The 17,813-nt window shown below is 38.9% G+C and overlaps 1 protein-coding gene across 1 annotated transcript in view; it reads left to right on the top strand.

Annotated features, from left to right (window-relative positions):
- Window positions 1–17,114, top strand: part of LOC106661869 — a 39,128-nt gene extending 22,014 nt beyond the window's left edge. The window contains exons 2-4 of the mRNA XM_014385593.2: window positions 11,369–14,357; window positions 16,101–16,168; window positions 16,584–17,114. Of these exons, the coding sequence (XP_014241079.1) occupies window positions 11,369–14,357; window positions 16,101–16,168; window positions 16,584–16,679 (3,153 nt within the window). The 3' untranslated portion in view covers window positions 16,680–17,114. The remainder of the gene's footprint in view (window positions 1–11,368; window positions 14,358–16,100; window positions 16,169–16,583) is intronic.
- The last annotated feature ends 699 nt before the right edge of the window (window positions 17,115–17,813 follow it).

The following is a 17,813-nucleotide window of genomic DNA, read 5'->3' as shown; positions in this document are numbered from 1 at the left end:
GACCGATAGCTTTCACTGTCGGGCGGACGGCGGACAATCTTCACGAAACCTTCCAGGATCGGATCCCTTTCCATCGGAACGTTTTTGATATAATTTGTCGCGAGATACAACAACGAAACGGAAGGGAGAGGCGTTCCAAAACCCCAGTTCTCACACCGCGCTGCTAATTATTGTTAAGTTTCACTAGAGGCCCATATCCTTCCTTTTTTAACCCTCTCCGTGTGAGAATCATGCCCATTTTTCCAGATCCCAGGATACTTCAGCACGTTATTGACTTTCTTGCTCCATATAATTATAATTTTCACTACTGCTTCACTTATGTCAGTCAAGGTCGTTTTTTGGCAAATGCATAGGTATCAGTAATGATTTCATTTTGCGATTGTACTGAATGCACAGGTTTTATTGTTCCATTGTTCCATTTTATTGTTCTTTTCACAGTGCACCAGTCATAAAGCTTCAATTTTATAACAATAAACCATAATCTAAACAATAAATTCATTTGTGAGCTTTCCTCTTGACTCCGCAGGCTTCTTCATGAACTCTTAGTTTGGTCTTTTCCGAACCTACGTACGTGTATAATCACTGCTTTTGGTATTTTAAATTTAAAAAAATTGTCGATTACGAAGTGTCAAAATATATCTGACATATTAAACCAGCAAGGCTAAAAGGGCCAGGACAATATTCATATAAGCAGAAGAATGAAAGACAAAGCCGTGGAAGATGAAGAAAGCCCGAAACTACAGAACCAAAAACGCGAGGATAGGCAGACCAAGGTAATCGGAGTCAATCAGCTCGGGTTCACTCGTTAAACGCGTCTTCTGATTTTGTCCTATTTTAATTTCGGAGAAAGCCAAATGAGAATAAGACTGAAAACGACGGGCCAATCAACTGATTATAATAATGCCGAAACGTGACTGATCAAACCAACGAGGATAGACGGACCAGGATGATCTGAGATGATCAAGCAACAATTTCAACTCAGTCTGTGCGTTTTCACTATATTTTGTCCTTTTCTTTAACTTCTACGAAATTTATAAAAGAAGAATAATGTCAGACCAAGGCAATCACTTGCTATGTCTGCGCGTTTTTTCTCGATTTTGGCCAATTTTCTGTTTAAGTTCTGCGGGAGGTAAATGAAAAAAAAACTGAAGAAAGACGAGCCAAGCCACTGACAATAGAGAAATGCCGAGACGTGACTGATCAAACCAGCGAGGACACACGGACCAGGATGGTCGGGGATGATCAAGCAACAATTTCAGATCAGCCTGTGCGTTTTCACTACATTTTGTCCTTTTCTTTAAGTTCTACGAAATTTATAAAAGAAGAATAATGTCAGACCAAGGCAATCACTTGCTAAGTCTGCGCGTTTTCTCTCGATTTTGGCCCATTTTCTGATTAAGTTCTGCGGGAGGTAAATGAGAAAAAACTGAAAAAAGACGAGCCAAGCCAATGACAATAGAAAAATGCCGAAACGTGACTGATCAAACCAGCGAGGACAGACGGACCAGGATGATCCGAGATGATCAACCAATTTCAGCTCAGCCTGTGCGATTTCACTATATTTTGTCCTTTTCTTTACGTTCTACGAATTTTATAAAAGAGGAATGTCAGACCAAGAGAACGGAAATGATGACAGACTGAAACTCGTCAGACCAAACAATCGACGACAAGCAGACTAGGAAGATCGGAGACGTTCAAGCGATAGGTTCACATGTTAAAGCCTATGCAAATGCCCGATTTTGTCCTATTTTAAGTTCTGCGAAAGTCAAATTAGAAGAAGTTTGAAGAATGACTTAGACACCGATAATGGTGAATTGCCGAACGTACTGAACAAAACGTCGAGAATAGACGGACCAGGACGTCCGGAATCTCTCGATCTTAAATTTTAAGGTATACACGTCGATAAAATTCCAGTTATTGCTCCCAAAAAAAACTAATCATTATGACAAGAGAATTTTATATGCGTAAGATAAGACATATTTTTACTAAATAATAAAAAATATATCAAGTTACTTTGTAATCATATAATTCTTTGATTTGAAAGTTTTGCAATGCAAAAGCTCAAATCTTAGCTCCGATCAGGGAGAAAACGCTGTGGGAAATGGGCTATCTCTGATAAAACATTCTGCATGACTAGTAACAATAATTAGTACTTACTAGCTCTATGTCGGAGAATCAATAATAAAATACTATAACGCGTTGTTTCTCTAGTTTCTCATATTTTAAGACCAAACACGGCAGGCGGCAAAATGTGGAAATAGGACAGATCCGGCTTGCTAGGATAGTGGGCCAGGATGAACTGAAACGACCAAAATTATAATCACAGATTGATGTCGAAATTGTTATAAAAGTCAATATCGCGAGATTTATCTATCCGTGAGTTAGGTGCTGAACCTGTTTGGCCTTTTTAATCATTCAAGTACCCTTGCTGATTCTGGCTTTTCACCCCATCTTCAATAATATTTTTCTTTTTACTTAAAACAATGAATAAGCTTCCAATTATATAATTTAAAATTTACTTTTCATTATTTTCTTGAGTATGGATCTTTGCTGAAACATAGCCATGGCCACAACCATAAACATGGCCCGTCTAACCTCGCTGGACTGTCGCGTCGGGTATGTCTCCATCTTCTCCTGTCTCGTTCTCATATAACTTTCAAAGACTTCTAAAACAAGGATACAAACGAAACAAAACCCACTATCTCAGCAACTGAACATGTAGCTTGATTGAATCCCATCCAAACACGTTTCGGCTCTTCTCCATCGTCTTTTCTCTCCACTGACCCCACTAACATTACTTAACTTACAATAATGAAACCTAACACTAAATATGCTCATTAATTCTGGGTCAAAAAAGAACAAAAAGACCACTGATAATGGAGAATGCCGAAACGCATTTACCAGGTTAAACCAGCGAAGATGGGCGGACCGGGATTTTAGAAACGGCAGGTTTATTCCTCGCAGGCTTCGACCGTAGTTGAGGCATTTCAAGCTAGTTTTGAACAATTAACGCTTCGTAAGGATATTGCCTTGAATAATTGCCAGTTAAACCAGAAGGTTGTACGATTCAGAGACCAAAATATTAAAAAAATTAAAATAGATTTCAAATGAAGGAGGATCTAGGAAAGAAGCTAAAAGCAACTGAAAAGCCTTAGGATATACAGCTAGATGCACGCTTGTGTATTATTAATTAGACTATAATATAAATTTCACTAAGAAAAATAAGAGATCAAGGATGAAACATGAAGGTAAAAACACCGACCAGCTTGTTTTCTGATGTCAAAATTTCGGCTGTATTTGACACCTTCCAAATCGAAGTCCCCAGTACCTACTGAGCTTTGTAGTATTCTACAAATTCTCTTGCAGGTATTGTAAAAGTGTTTATATAGGACAGACTAAGCATGAATATGACTGTAGTGGTGACAAAGATAAAACAGGGAACACCTCTTTCTCAACATCGTCATAGATTCAAACGCATATTTGATTTTGAGCAAATGGAGGTTGTTAATAAAGAATGCAACTTGGGGAGGAGGTTAATTAAAAAATGCACCATATAAAAGCAGATAAAAAAGCGTCTTATTCGAGTTCAGGTATTTCAAACTTGTGTGTATTTATATTTCTATTCTTAACTAAACAGTCATTGTTGCAAGTTGTTGTTAAATTGTATTATTTATTTATTATTATTATAAAAATAATGATTGTTATATTGGCAATTGTTAGTTCTGTACTTACTTTGCTGTGATAAATCTCTTTAACCAAAGAAAGTCACTTTTGATATTTTGTGAGCCATTGGCATCGTTGTTGTCTCTCCTGGTGAGCTGGATTGATTTTATAAAATACACCTTAATATTCGGACTAAATGTCCTGGCTAATCATAAAAATTTTTTAATAGGTTTTCAAATAAGCTAATTGAATCATTATAATTTTATTTGGAGATCGTGAGATTCGGTTTGGTGTGACGTAGGTTTTAGAAAAACATTTTCTTTATCGTGCCACCTTTCGAGCTTTATTGAGAATCATCTTCAGAGCCTGGGATTTTTTTAAAGATCGAAATGTTGGCACTATAAAGAAAATGTTTTTCTAAAACCTACGTCAAACCAGACCGCACCTCACGATCTCCAAATATCATTAACTAACAGTCACTAAACCACACATTATAATTTTATATATGTAACGTGTAATAAATAATTTCTTTTGATGAAATGGAGTTCTGAGGAAGGCGTCAGATTCAGCCGAAAGCTCGATATCAGAAAACAAGTTGGTTGTTTTTTTTTACCTTCATGACTTTATCCCTGATCTCCTAGTTTTATTATTTACCAATGAAGGACGATATTATGCTATACTCAACGATATAAATTTTACTACTTCCTGCTTTTCCCCCCCCCAATGGCCCAAAGTTAAGGCCATTTTTGCCACAAATACACGCATATCATATAATATTCAATTATTTCTATGATACGAACTATAAAAATAGAAAAGTGCATCCTATTATGAAAAATTACAAGAACAATGGAATACTGATCATAATTTTATTATAAATGTGTTTATTGTTAAATATTTTCACAACCTTTATCAATTATAAATTTCGATGAAATACATTGAATTTTCTCTACTTCGTTCTGTTGTTCTGTTATTATTAAAAGAATATAATGCCATTTTCACGTAGAAACCAATCGACGTATTTTCATAGAAAGAAGATTCAAGATTTTCATTTTATATAATTAATATAATAAACAGACCAAACAATTAATTAATTATTAGATACCACAAACGAAGCTTTCAAGAGGGAAGTGATCTAGTCTACGTGCTAGAAACAATAGGAAAGTGAGACCTATTACGATAAAAAGCGAGAATAGGCGGATACAGAGATGTGTATTCCTAATTGGCCCTTTTGTCAATTGTTACCCAGGGAAATCAATGAAATTTCACTTATAATGATTTAAACAAGTCGCCTGTAAATTATAACACGCCACAATAAATTATATAAATTCAGTCCTTCTTTTTTCGAATTAATCGATATTTTATTTGAAAAATTAGATTTTTCTTTATTAAATAACTGTTTAAACATTTAGTTTTTATTAATAGATCTGATTGGATATAATTATTCAGTTAATGATTATTTGGAGATCGTGAGATACGGTCTGGTGTGACGTAGGTTTTAGAAAAACATTTTCTTTATCGTGCCAACGTTTCGATCTTTAAAAAAATCCCAGGCCCTGAAGATGATCTCAATAGATGTTTCGAGCTTTATTGAGATCATCTTCAGGGCCTGGGATTTTTTTAAAGATCGAAACGATGGCACGATAAAGAAAATGTTTTTCAAAACCTACGTCACACCAGAACACATCTCAAGAACTCCAAATAAAATACTTGAAAACGTATTATAAAAAAATAGCCAGGACATTTAGTCCGAAACGTAGGACCGAACAAATCGATCCAGCTCACCAGGAGAGACAGCAATGATGCCAATGGCTCACAAAATATCAAAAGTGGCATTCTTTGGTTAAAGAGATTTATAACAGCAAATTAAGTACACAACTAACAATTCCTTTTTTTGATTTTTCTTTATTAAATAACTGTTTCATCATTTAGTTTTTATTAATAGATCTGATTGGATATAATTATTCAGTTAATGATTATTTGGAAAGCGTGAGATGCGGTCTGGTGTGACGAAGGTTTCAAAAAAACATTTTCTTTATCGTGCCACGTTTCGACCTTTATCGAGATCTTCTTCAGGGCTCAAAGTGTTTCTTTTCCGTGTAGATGTGTTATTATTGTCTGTCGTGTTGAGAGTGCCGAACGACACACAACAATGAATACACGGAAAACAAACACTTTGAGCCCTGAAGATGATCTCAATAAAGATCGAAACGTTTGCACGATAAAGAAAATGTTTTTCTAAAACCTACGTCACACCAGACCGCATCTTCAGGGTTCAAAGGCTTTGTTTTCTGTGTAGATGTGTCATTATTCAGTTAGTTCAATAATGCAGGTGCAATCCGGAAAATAATGCAGGTTTTCATGATTTCTTTCAATTACCCTTCTATCTGATGAACTGTTTACTTTTGATGGATTATTCTTTTGTACGATTGTCAACACTATTTAATCCATTTCCAAACAAAGATTTTTGTTTACCTCAGCAGCATTTCGTTGCTTGAGAATAATTCAGCCTTTACTAAGATGTCAAAAACATTAATGAACTCTGAGGCGATGGCAGTGTGAGTGAGAGCAGAGTTCAGAGATGGTTTAAAAAATTTCAAGAGACTTTAGCCTTGAAGAAAAAAAAGGTCGTTCCCTAGATGATGATGATCTGCGAGCGTTGGGCGAAGGAAATCCCGGAACAACTGTTCAAGAAATTGCAGAGAATCTGTCAGTTGGTAAATCGACCGTCGCTGACCACCAAAAGGCAACTGGAAAGATGAAAAAGCTCGAAAGTTGAGTTCCTCATGCATTAAACGACCGTCAGAAAATCATCCTTATGAAGTTTGCGCCACACTTCTTTGATGATGTGATGAAAAGTTGATTCTCTATGATAACGGCAAACGTGTTTGACCGAGAATCGACAAAGGAAAAGCAGCACCACATTCCAAAGCCCACAACTCGTCGAAAATAGATGATGGTGACTCTTTGGTTGGCTTCAATCGGGCTGATTTACTACAGCTTCTTGAATCCTGGCTAAACTACCAATGCCGAAATGTATTGCTCTCAAATTGAAGCAATGCACCATAAATTGACATTATTGAAGCCATCTTTCGTCAATCGGAAAAGGCCGATTCAGTTACACGAAAACTGTTGGATCTTGGTCATGAGGTTCTGCCTAACCCTCCTTATTCACCAGTCCTTTCGCCCATCATTTTTTCAACACCTGAACAACGTTTTACAACATAAAAAATTGATTGATCAAAAGTCGTTAAAAAATGCGTTTAAAGAATTTTTTAATAATAAAGACTCAAAATTATATTCAGCGTGTACACAGTAGTTGCCATCACGTTAAGAGAAGTGTATTGCGAGTGATGGAGCGTATTTTATAAATTTAAAAAAAATGTTTAAAATGATCTATCTAATTGTTTTTAAAAAATTTATATTTTTAGAAATACGTTTGGAAAGCTCATAGCGCTAAAACGTATCGGCAAGTCTTGTAGTCGAAGTGCATTCAAATGTTTTACCAGTTCGAAAGTCCTATTCAAAAAATTTCCCCCCTCGTCAGGTTATTCGTCCATTTTTTCATAATTTCCCAAGAAAGCATCGGAGAAGAGCCAAGCACTTTCACTAGGAGGAAAATAGAAGAACACAGATAACAAAAAATCTTCCACAAGACGGCCTGATATACTTATAATTACTCGAAAAATTATTCGAAAGTCCTTCCATTTGTCTCCCCTTTTTACTACTTTTCATTACTTTCAAATGCAATTTATTGTCCATATGGGTATAAATCAACATTATAAAATTAACTTTTTTTAATAATAAACTATATACCTTGAGATACATAGTAGTGTAGTTTACTGATTCAAAGAGCGCACTCGGTTAAATAACCCACAATCGTAACTTGCATCGGTTATGAGTTTTTTAAACGAACTTCAAAACATTAAATTCGTATTCGAGAATCATATTGATAACTTTTAAATAGATTCAAGTCACGCTGGCGTGAAAACTGGAAGCAGGTTCCTGAACCTAGTACCTGGTTTAATAGACAATTAAATATCCTTGCAAAGCGTTTACAGTTCAAAAGTGCTTTGAAACGAAAGGCACCGTTGTGAAATTTTTTCTAGGAATCTAAGGGGTGATGAACATGTGGTTTAGGATCATCCTGGTCCGCCCGTCCTCGCTGTTTTTGGCCTTGTTACGAGTTTCGGCATTTCAATTTGGGTGTGTCTATGTGTTATTTTTGACAAACTGAAAGTAGAAACACAAATGAAAAAGTGACTTATGAGCCGCATAGGCCAAACCAGCGAAGACAGGCGGACCAGTATTTATCAGAAACAAATAGGCTACAAGTGTCCTTTTTTTTCTTTTTTTACCCTTTCCACCATCCCGCCGTACCTAAGGAAGACCCCATACCGGCGGACAAACGCGTTAGCTTAATCGAATTTGTATATCTAAGGGATTTCAAATAAATGGGATAAAAATACCTCCCAACGATCTTTCCGTCAGGCTATTTTAGAACATAAAACAAAAGGTCTTCCCTTGCTGGTTTCCCATTGCACATTTACTTTTCCTTGGTTTTATTTTCTATCTATTTATATTATCTAAAATTTTCTTACTAAGAAGAGGAAAACAGCCCGGAACCCTAAACCTAAACCTATGTTTAATTATGCAATAAATAAATAAATAACGGTAATAAAACTCTAACAATAATAACAATATTTAGGACTTAATAATTAGAATAAATAGGGACTTGTTCATTTAAGCGTATTTGAGGCAAAGTCTTTTAGTGCTCCAAAAGATTTGATATCACAGACTAGCTTTTGGAGATTTGGCGGCCATTCTGCTGAGGTGATGGTCTTTCGCAAACGGCTACAAGTGTCCGTGCGTTTTGTCTTGTTTTTGTCTTATTTACCTTCTCTGACTTTTACATCATATATACCTCTCGAAAAACTGAATAAGCTGAAGAATCGTGTGTAGTTTTGCCATCTACCATCATCCTGGTCCTTTTATCCTCCTAGTTTTGGATTTTCGGGCGCGTTTCTGCATTACGCCATCTTCACCTGTTGTTTTTCGTGTTATTTTGTTTTGTTTTCTTTTGACAACAGCGAGGATAAGTGGGCCAATATTACAGGAAACGGCCAAAATACAGGTTTATCATCTCAATGACCTAAAGAAGAAACCTCAGAAAGAAATAATTCTATACAAAGAATGATGTGTATTACCTTTTTACGAGTTTCGGCATTTCAATTTGGGTGTGTCTGTGTGTTATTTTTGACAAACTGAAAGAAAAAACACAAATGGAAAAGTGACTTATGAGTCGCATAGGCCAAACCAGCGAAGACAGGCGGACCAGTATTTATCAGAAACGAACGAGCTACAGGTTTTTTTGCTGAGTCTGTGCCTTTTGCCTTATTTACCTGCGTACATTTTTACGTTACGTACACCTGCATAAAAATTCAAAAAGGTTATGTGACGCGTTTCGTTAACTTCTGTTAAAGTTACCTATGACAAAAAGACAGATCCAGACACAGAAAATGTATGGAGATATAACGACAATCCAAACCAGCGAGGATAAGCGCACAGGGATGATCTTAAACGACCAACCGAAAGACAAGATATTTTAACAAATATCTATCTTCCATAAAATACGATTTCTTGTCCTAGAAAAATTAATCATTTAACATGATACAATATTTCTTAGTAATTGTTCGTTTTTTCTTTGAAAGTTTTACAACGAAAAATGCTCAAAATCTTAGCTCCGATCGGGGAGAAAACGCTGTGGGAAATGGGCTGTCGCTGATATCAGATTCTCCATAACTACTAAGAGTAATTAGTACTTACTACCTCTATATGTCAAAACCAGTGAATTTTACCCTCAGCCTTCGTTTAGTAAATTATTAATTATTTTTACTTTAAAAAAAAAGCATACAAACTTGATCGAAGAAAGTCTAAAGGAGTGGTGTGGATTACAGGCTTTGTCTATCTTATTTGTACAGGAACTTTCAATAATTTTCCAGCCTTTTCGATCTCATCAAATTTGGTGTAGAAAGTCAAAATGCTCATATTGTACGTGCAGCCTTATAAAACAAGAAAGCATCGTAGTAATGAAGTGCAAGAAGTGCAATAGGTCAGACGACGACTACAACATCTCTATGCTGAGCTGTTTTTATTTATTACCCGATTATAAACGTTACAAAATAAATAAGTCCTATCTTTTATAAAGATGATGATTCTTATAAATAACGAGTTGATCAAGATCTAGATGAGCCAAAGTTTGAAGAAATATCGTTGCCTTGTCTAATTATAACACGTGGCTGGATCGACAACGAAAGTGTGTGTAGGAAAAATGAGAATGAATGAGCAAAATGGGTAAAAATGTATGTTTAATTAAAACTGATAGGAAAGGGTTAGAAAGTACAAGTGAACCGTGGGACTTGAGAGAAGCTTCATTGTTCGATAATATGTGCAACAAGATCGCGAGGATTCAAACGGGCCCAGTAGGTCAAAACACTTTTTCATATACGAGGTGTGAATACGCCATTATTATAATCGAATAAATAACAGCTTTAAAGTTGATGTGATTCGAAGAAAACATCCACGATCAACAAGCAAGGAATCGGTAATTCTATGCATTATTGATTCACTCGTGATGTTCCTTTGAACGATTGTATCTCGTTTGGGTTTACATTCTGCACGGTTAATAACAAAAAGGGAAAACTGACCTCTAACTTTGCATCAACAGTAATCTTTTTAATTTACTTTATTGATTTGTGCCACCGTAAACTAATCTAATAGATTTCTCCAAGTTTAAATAACGTGAAAAGAAAGTTCAGTAGATATAGCCCCATAAACAATTAGCGTTTCATTGAGGTCTGCGGGTGGTGACTGTTGTTTAATCGTTTTAGATCAACCTGGTCCGCCTGTCCTCGCTGTTTTAAGCCTTGTGTGACCTGACGAGCCTGGTCTTAAGTTTATCACACATCACGCCGTGAGAACCTAAAGACTTGTTAATATGCGAGTTTGGGCTCAAAAGATGACAAGCGTCAGTACGGCTTGAGCACCCATTCCCACGATCAGTTGTAGTTTCTTGCAGTTACACCGTTTTATTTTTCTACCGAATTCATTTTTCAACATCTATAAAACATAATAGAACACTGAACAAGCATTGATCTTTAAATCTAAACTACTTCATTAAAAAAATTTACGCGACCGGTGATCAGTGGCTGCTCGAAGATTTGCGAAGTCACGGGCCTTTCCGCGCCATGGGAACGGTTGTGGTCGGAATACGAGATATCACAAGTCGCGGCTGACCGAGGACAGGCAGACCAAGATGATAAACAAGGAATGATAAATGCAACGCAAAACACGATTTAACCCCCTGTTTCTTTAATGATTTTAAATTTTTGTAAAAAGCAAGTATTGTTCTAGCAATCAAAGTGAAACAAACTGTTTTGCGTTTAATATTGAGATCCACTTCCGTTGAGTGGAGATTTCGTGGGAACTTGGCTTCCCATGGGACGTTCCCAACTCTTCTTCTCTCCCCGGGGCTTTCTCTACTTCCTCCCCGATCATTACCATTATATGTGAAATACCCCGTGTAAAGATCAAAGTGACAATAGTCGATCCCTTACAATGAATTTCTGGTAAACAGAGCATTAAATTCACTGTCTGTCCGTCGTTTTATTTTTGACTTTCGTTTTATATTTTGTCGTTTTTGTTTCAGATCTGCCTTTTGATGGGGCCGCTGGTTTCCCAGGGGAACGTGGAACCGGTGCCGGTCGCCCATCTGACGCCTCCGAAGCAGACCAACGAGCGTCCACCGAGGAGCCCCACGCCGCAACACGGCACCGTTCAACAGCCGACGGATGGAAACGGGCTCCTGTCTTTCACTCAAAAAATTGCAAGTTGGTTTTGGCCGGGAGCTAGTCATGTAGAAGTAAATCAAGCAAAACCTGAAGCCAGGGGGAAAGCGGAAACGAGCGCCACCGAGCCGAGGGGGGTTTGGGCGGACGGCGGAAAACGGCAAAAACCGCATTGCAGCCCTTGCAACAGTGTACCCTGGCTCCCGATTGCAAGGGCCGTCGGTCATTTTCCGCAAGCTCCCGTCGGTGACTCCCACCTTTATTCACTTCAGATACCTACAATTGGAGTTAATGCGTATCCACACAACCAGTTGGGCCCCCCTAAACCCCACTATGGTCCACCAAAACCAGCTTACGGACCCCCAAAACCAGCATACGGCCCTCCTAAACCTGAATATGGGCCTCCTAAACTTGAATACGGGCCTCCCAAACCTGAATATGGGCCTCCCAAACCTGAATATGGCCCTCCCAAACCTGAATATGGCCCTCCCAAACCTGAATATGGCCCTCCTAAACCAGCATATGGTCCTCCGAAACCTGAATATGGCCCTCCTCCTACACTTGATTTCGGTCCTCCAAAACATGAATTCATCCCTCCTAAACCCGAATACGGCCCCCCTAAACCTGAATATGGCCCTCCTAAACCTGAATACGGTCCTCCGAAACCAGAATATGGCCCTCCTCCTACACTTGATTTCGGCCCTCCCAAACTTGAATATGGCCCTCCTAAACCCGAATACGGTCCTCCGAAACCTGAATATGGGCCTCCGGAAGGACAGAACAGTCCACCGTCTTCGGATTACGGACCTCCGAAGCAAGATTTAGTGCATGATCATCTACATCATTCCAGTTTTGACCTCGGTTTACAACCACCGAAAGCTGATAGCAATCACGGTTGGGATTCTCATTCTGCAGACAGCGGTCCTAAGCCGTCGTTCGGCGTTCCCAACAATTTTCAAGGGCACCCCCATTCGTTCAAGTTGATCCATCCGCACGGACCTGCGAAACATCCGGGTTATCTCCCGCCCCCTCCGAAGTACAGGCAACATCCTCCGAGATTCACTTATTTGCCACCGAAGCCTATGTTCGTCCCTAAGCCCGTGCACAGTCCACCCGTTCCCCCGACCGGCTTAGAACATCAGCCTGCAGCTCGTCCTCCACCTCCTCCTCCGACTTCGCATCCCAGCGTACCTTCCTCCCTAAGTTATCGACAATTCCTTTCACCACCTCCGGCGCACCCGTCCGAAGCCTATCAGTCACTGAATTACCACACGCTCCAGAATCCGACTCCCAGCCCTGTCAACGTAGAACATAACTCGAACCAACAGCATAACTTCGCTTACCCAGTAACTGCCGGCCAAAATTCTTGCAGCAAATGTCCTCCGACAGGCCCCGATCTTTCTCAAGTCCATGCCAACGATCACTACGTGACTGGGCCGGAAGAGGCTAAGAACATAGTCGCCAATTTCGCGAACGTCCCCTTGAGCGACTCCGCTCACGAAGCAACCAACCTAGCGTCTTCTCCTGCTCCGGGTGTCGTAATCGTGACACCGAAAAATGAAGTCGAAGTCGCTAAGAGTGTTCCCATCAGAGAATATCTTTCGTCCGTCGAATATCCTATGCAGATAGTCCAAGCGCCCATTTTGGACGTACCGGACCTTCCGAAATATTTCGATTTCGGATACCATTCCTTCAACCACGGAGAAAGACAAAACAAGAATTACCAAGCCGACACACAGGCTCCCGCATCTTTTACAACTCCACAGCCGGCTTCCGTCACCCACAATCACTTTCAAAGACAGACCGGGTTCCAAGGTGTCCAACAACCCGTTTTCCACCAACGGGAAGAAAATAGCACGATTTACGAGACGAACCCACACGCCGACCGGGCCCACACCGCCGCGAGCTCGAGTACAACTTGGATCGCTACTCCGAGGCCTTTCAACCAGCCTTCGCCCGAGGCAAAACCCAATCGCACGAAAATACACCAAATAATAGTTCCTTATTCGACGCAAGATAATCCACCGTTGGCCAGAAAAGTGCCTTCGGATCCAGTGGCTTACCCGGACGTCCAAGCCATTTATTTAAACAGGGGCGTCACCGCTCCTGAAGGAGGAATAACAAACATAAACTATCCACTAACTGCGACTGGTTCGGAACATCACGACACTCTGCTAGGGACGGACTCCGACCTCCTGAACTCGCTCCCACCCGACATCATGAACCATCTACTACAAATGGGAATAAAGTTGCCGGAAGATTCGGAGAAAGGCCGTCTCCAACAGGTTCTTGCGTCCGATATAAGAGCCCTCCTCCATGGAGAAGAAGACACGGTCGATTTTGCCAGGCTCCAGAAAAACATCGATAAATGGACGGCCGAAGGATACGGAAAACGAGACACGGTCCTCCATCAGATATCCAAGCAGATACCTGACGATTATCTTACGACGCCCAAACCTACGGACCAACTGATGCCGGAATCGGATCACGAAGCCGCCGCCAGCCAGCACTACAGTCATGATCACCAGGAGGTCCGCATCGACTCGAAAACGACAAATACAGTCCTCCCGGAAAACGATACGAAAATAATCGAAGAAGTGAGCGGTTGGTCTCTCGTCGACACCGTCGTGACAACGGAAAACAGCCGAACGACAACCGTCAAGCCATGGGAGAAACTTGAAGTCTCGATTTCCCCGCATACCAACGAAAAAGTCTACGTTGTGACTCCACAAGCCTATTTTCCAACAGGAGCGGAAAATAACTCGCTGGCCGAGTCGAAGCCGACCACCTCTCCGGACAACGGGCAAAGAGTTACCAGAGATATCATCATCGACGGTTCGACATCCAAAGGTGCGTTTACAAATATATTTCGATTTTTAGAAAAAGAAAAATTCTAGAGGGACAACAATACATCGGACCCAGAGGAAAGCGTAACCCTCCTTATACTCTGTACTACCTCTAAGTCATGTACTCTCGTAAAAAATTCAATTAGCAATAAAATTGATATTATTGGCTAAAATCACTTGAGCAAAATTAGTCGAATCGCTTAAATTCCAGCTTTAACGAACCAAACTGAGGAAGAAAAATGCGTATCTTAAACAACAGAAAGACACCACCAAATAAATTAGCATGGGCATAGTTATAAAGCGCTTAGGTTCTTTTATTGACCCAATTTATACAGTTAAACGGATCAAGGAAATTCTTTGTGTGATTTCTTCAGTTTTTAATGTTCAACGCATAAAATTAACGATGTCCGGCTTTTCCGTAGGCAATCAACAATGCTCAACCCATTGCTAATTAACAAACGAATCCCGATTCACACACCTTATTTAATACAATAATAATGCCACAATGCACCGATAAATTCTCAAACCCCATCCTCCCTACTGTTAGTACACTTTCTTTATGAATCTGTAAAGAGTACGGACGAAAACGAACGATAAACTAGGAAGATGATGTAGATGTAGATGTAGGGTATGGTATACTGCGCCCTTTAAGAGCTATTGTATCCCCTGTGCTCTGCTTAAAGCACATCGGTGAGTCCTATTTCATCAAGAAACTTGATTAATAGGCCCGGTTTCAGTGGTTGTAGTTCTTTTATGGTCACATTGTACATCCCAAAACACTTCCTCCTGCGGGCTAGTGTAGCTCCGCAGTTTGTTAGTAAGTGTGTTGGTGTCTCTTCTGCTTCTTTGCAGAATCTACATGTGCCATCTTGGATTATTCCAATTTTCTTTAAATGTCCATTTAATCTACAGTGTCCTGTCAGGAATCCTGTTAGGATTCGCAGTCTGTTCCTGCTTCCTTTGACACATTCTGTGATTTCTTTCTTGCCAAAGTTGGTTAGAAAATTCTTGGATTGTCTGTGTCCAATAAGTGAGTTCCAAAGTTCGCTCATTCTCTTTTTATCCTTCTGTCTGAGGTATTCGTTGATAGTGTGTGTTCCTATTCCACAGAAGGGTTCAGGTCCTATTAGCGGTGTGGCAGCCCCTTTTCTTGCCAGGGTGTCCGCTTCCTCATTACCTTCTACTCCCATGTGTCCTGGGACCCAGCAGAGGCTGACTTTATTCTGCGAGCCTAATGTATTTAATTTGGTTTTGCAGTTCAGCACCATCCTTGAACTAATGGTATTTGAGCTTAGTGCTTTGATGGCTGCTTGGCTATCTGACATGATAGCTATATTCTTGTTTTTGTATCCTTTATTTAGATTGAATTGGATACATCTTTCAATTGCATGAATTTCAGCTTGGAAGATACTGGTGTGCTTTCCCATGGGTTCTGAGTATTTGGTTCCGGGTCCAAACACTCCTGCCCCCGTACCTTCCTGTGTTCTAGATCCATCTGTGTACCAAAGGATGGTGCCATTTTTGAGGGAGTTATTTCCCTTTCTTTCCCATTCCTTTTTGGTGCATAAACTAGGAAACCAAGACTTTTGATACACGATGGACATGACCAACCCATCGATGTTAACGATGTACTTAAGAACATTCCCATGCAATACCGTGGTCTGTTGACTTCTCATTAAAAACTTAACTTTTTTAATTTTAAATTTCAATAAATGTTTAAGCTAAACAGTATGTAATTCTGTTCCAGTTGACATTGTCACCCCAGAGTCAATAACTGAAACCACAGATAAAACCATCCAAAAAGGATCTCCAGAGGTAAGTAAATTGCTCAGCATCGCGTTCAGAAGATGATTTTGTTTAAATATAAGAGGACGATTGTAAAAGAGAAGATTCTGTACTTGATTCGTCAACCGCAGTGTCAGGTTTGTTCTGTGCTGGTCTGTGATGGACAACCAGCGAGAAATCTAACCAATTAAAAAAAACTACTGTATATTTGCTTGTTATTTGTTTATATAAAGGCATGATTAACACCCATGTATAATACCTATACAATCTAATCTGATTATTCATATCTGAATTTATTATTTCTGGTACTTCTTATAACCTCCAGCAGTTTTAATACTCTTTCTACTTCTCTTTTACCATTTTCTCAATTGATCATTTTATTTTTCATTCACCATTACTTGTCAATATTTCGAAAATGTGTTTTATATAATTTTTTTATTTCCAGGATCCCATCGTAAGCGAGGTACCTGCATCTGTCACGTATCTCGGATCGGCGAGCAGTTTACGAAATTCTAAACTTACATTCAGTACGATAAGATGAACACAAAGGACTGAGATATAATCAATTTTTTCATCAAGATTCTTACTAATAATTATTGTTCGCTATTGCTCAAAAGTCGTTCTGGAGTCGTGTAAATATTGTATCTTGTAATTCCCGAGGGTGCCAAAGTCTGAAATTTCTTTGCTTCGACGATCAGTTTGAAGGGAGTCTCGGAAAATGTTTGCGACTGCCTTTGAAATTGTCTTCACGAGAGACAACAGAAGACAGCTTCAACTGAAATCAACTTCCTGTTTTAGGACAAATGTAACAATGTAGTATTACTATAAAAATAATTAAGTAGGTATCTTACCTGACGATTAGAGTATTAGTCTAATAATTTATTTATTGATTAACTTTTAAGTTGTAAACTTTGTAAATAATATGAATACTATAATATTGTATTCCTTTGCCATAATAAATATGTTTTAAATATAACATTTAGTGCATGTCTTCCTTTTTTCTGATTATTTCAGATTTAAGAAGAAAAACAACATGAATTTTATTCTGAAGCTTTGGGCTACCTTGAATAACAAAAAAAAGACCAAATTTGGCATCATTTGTGTCAAAATGAATATACAAATAAAAAATTAAATATAATAGCATAAAAATAAATAAAATGTACTAAATTAGATAAGAGGGAAGAGATGACAAACAGTTGAGGTTATCTCTGACCCTCTGCATGTTTGTACTTATTTTTCTAGTATTTTGATTAGTAATTAATTAAGGTTTTTAGTTGAGATAAAAAAGTCAATGGCACGAGCGGGATTCGAACCCACGATCTTCGGCTTGATACACTCCTTTTTGCCATTTTTCAAAAGCATTGGCAAAAAGGAGGGAAAATTCAAAAGGTGCAGTTGAGATGGGAAGTTGGTGTCTGAGTGGATCGAGGTCATGATAGCTCAAGTGGTAGAGCAGCGGCGTATCNTTATAATATTAATTATAATTATAATTATTGGTCAAGCGGACCACGAAATTAGTGCATTTTGATTAGTATTTTTCAACCTGCAGCCATTTGAACAATCTGTTACTGACTCTGTTTTTATATGAAAACTAAGATGAAATCCTGAAATGTTAGCCTTTCAGTTGTACCTCAGGTTGTCAACTCCTGAAAAGACACTAACGATGCAATACAGA

Source organism: Cimex lectularius, unplaced genomic scaffold (genome assembly GCF_000648675.2).
Source record: "Cimex lectularius strain Harlan isolate CLEC.00 unplaced genomic scaffold, Clec_2.1 scaffold34, whole genome shotgun sequence".
NCBI classification, from domain to species: domain Eukaryota; kingdom Metazoa; phylum Arthropoda; class Insecta; order Hemiptera; family Cimicidae; genus Cimex; species Cimex lectularius.
Note: the sequence above shows the minus strand (reverse complement) of the source record. Positions and strands in the feature narration are given on the sequence as shown.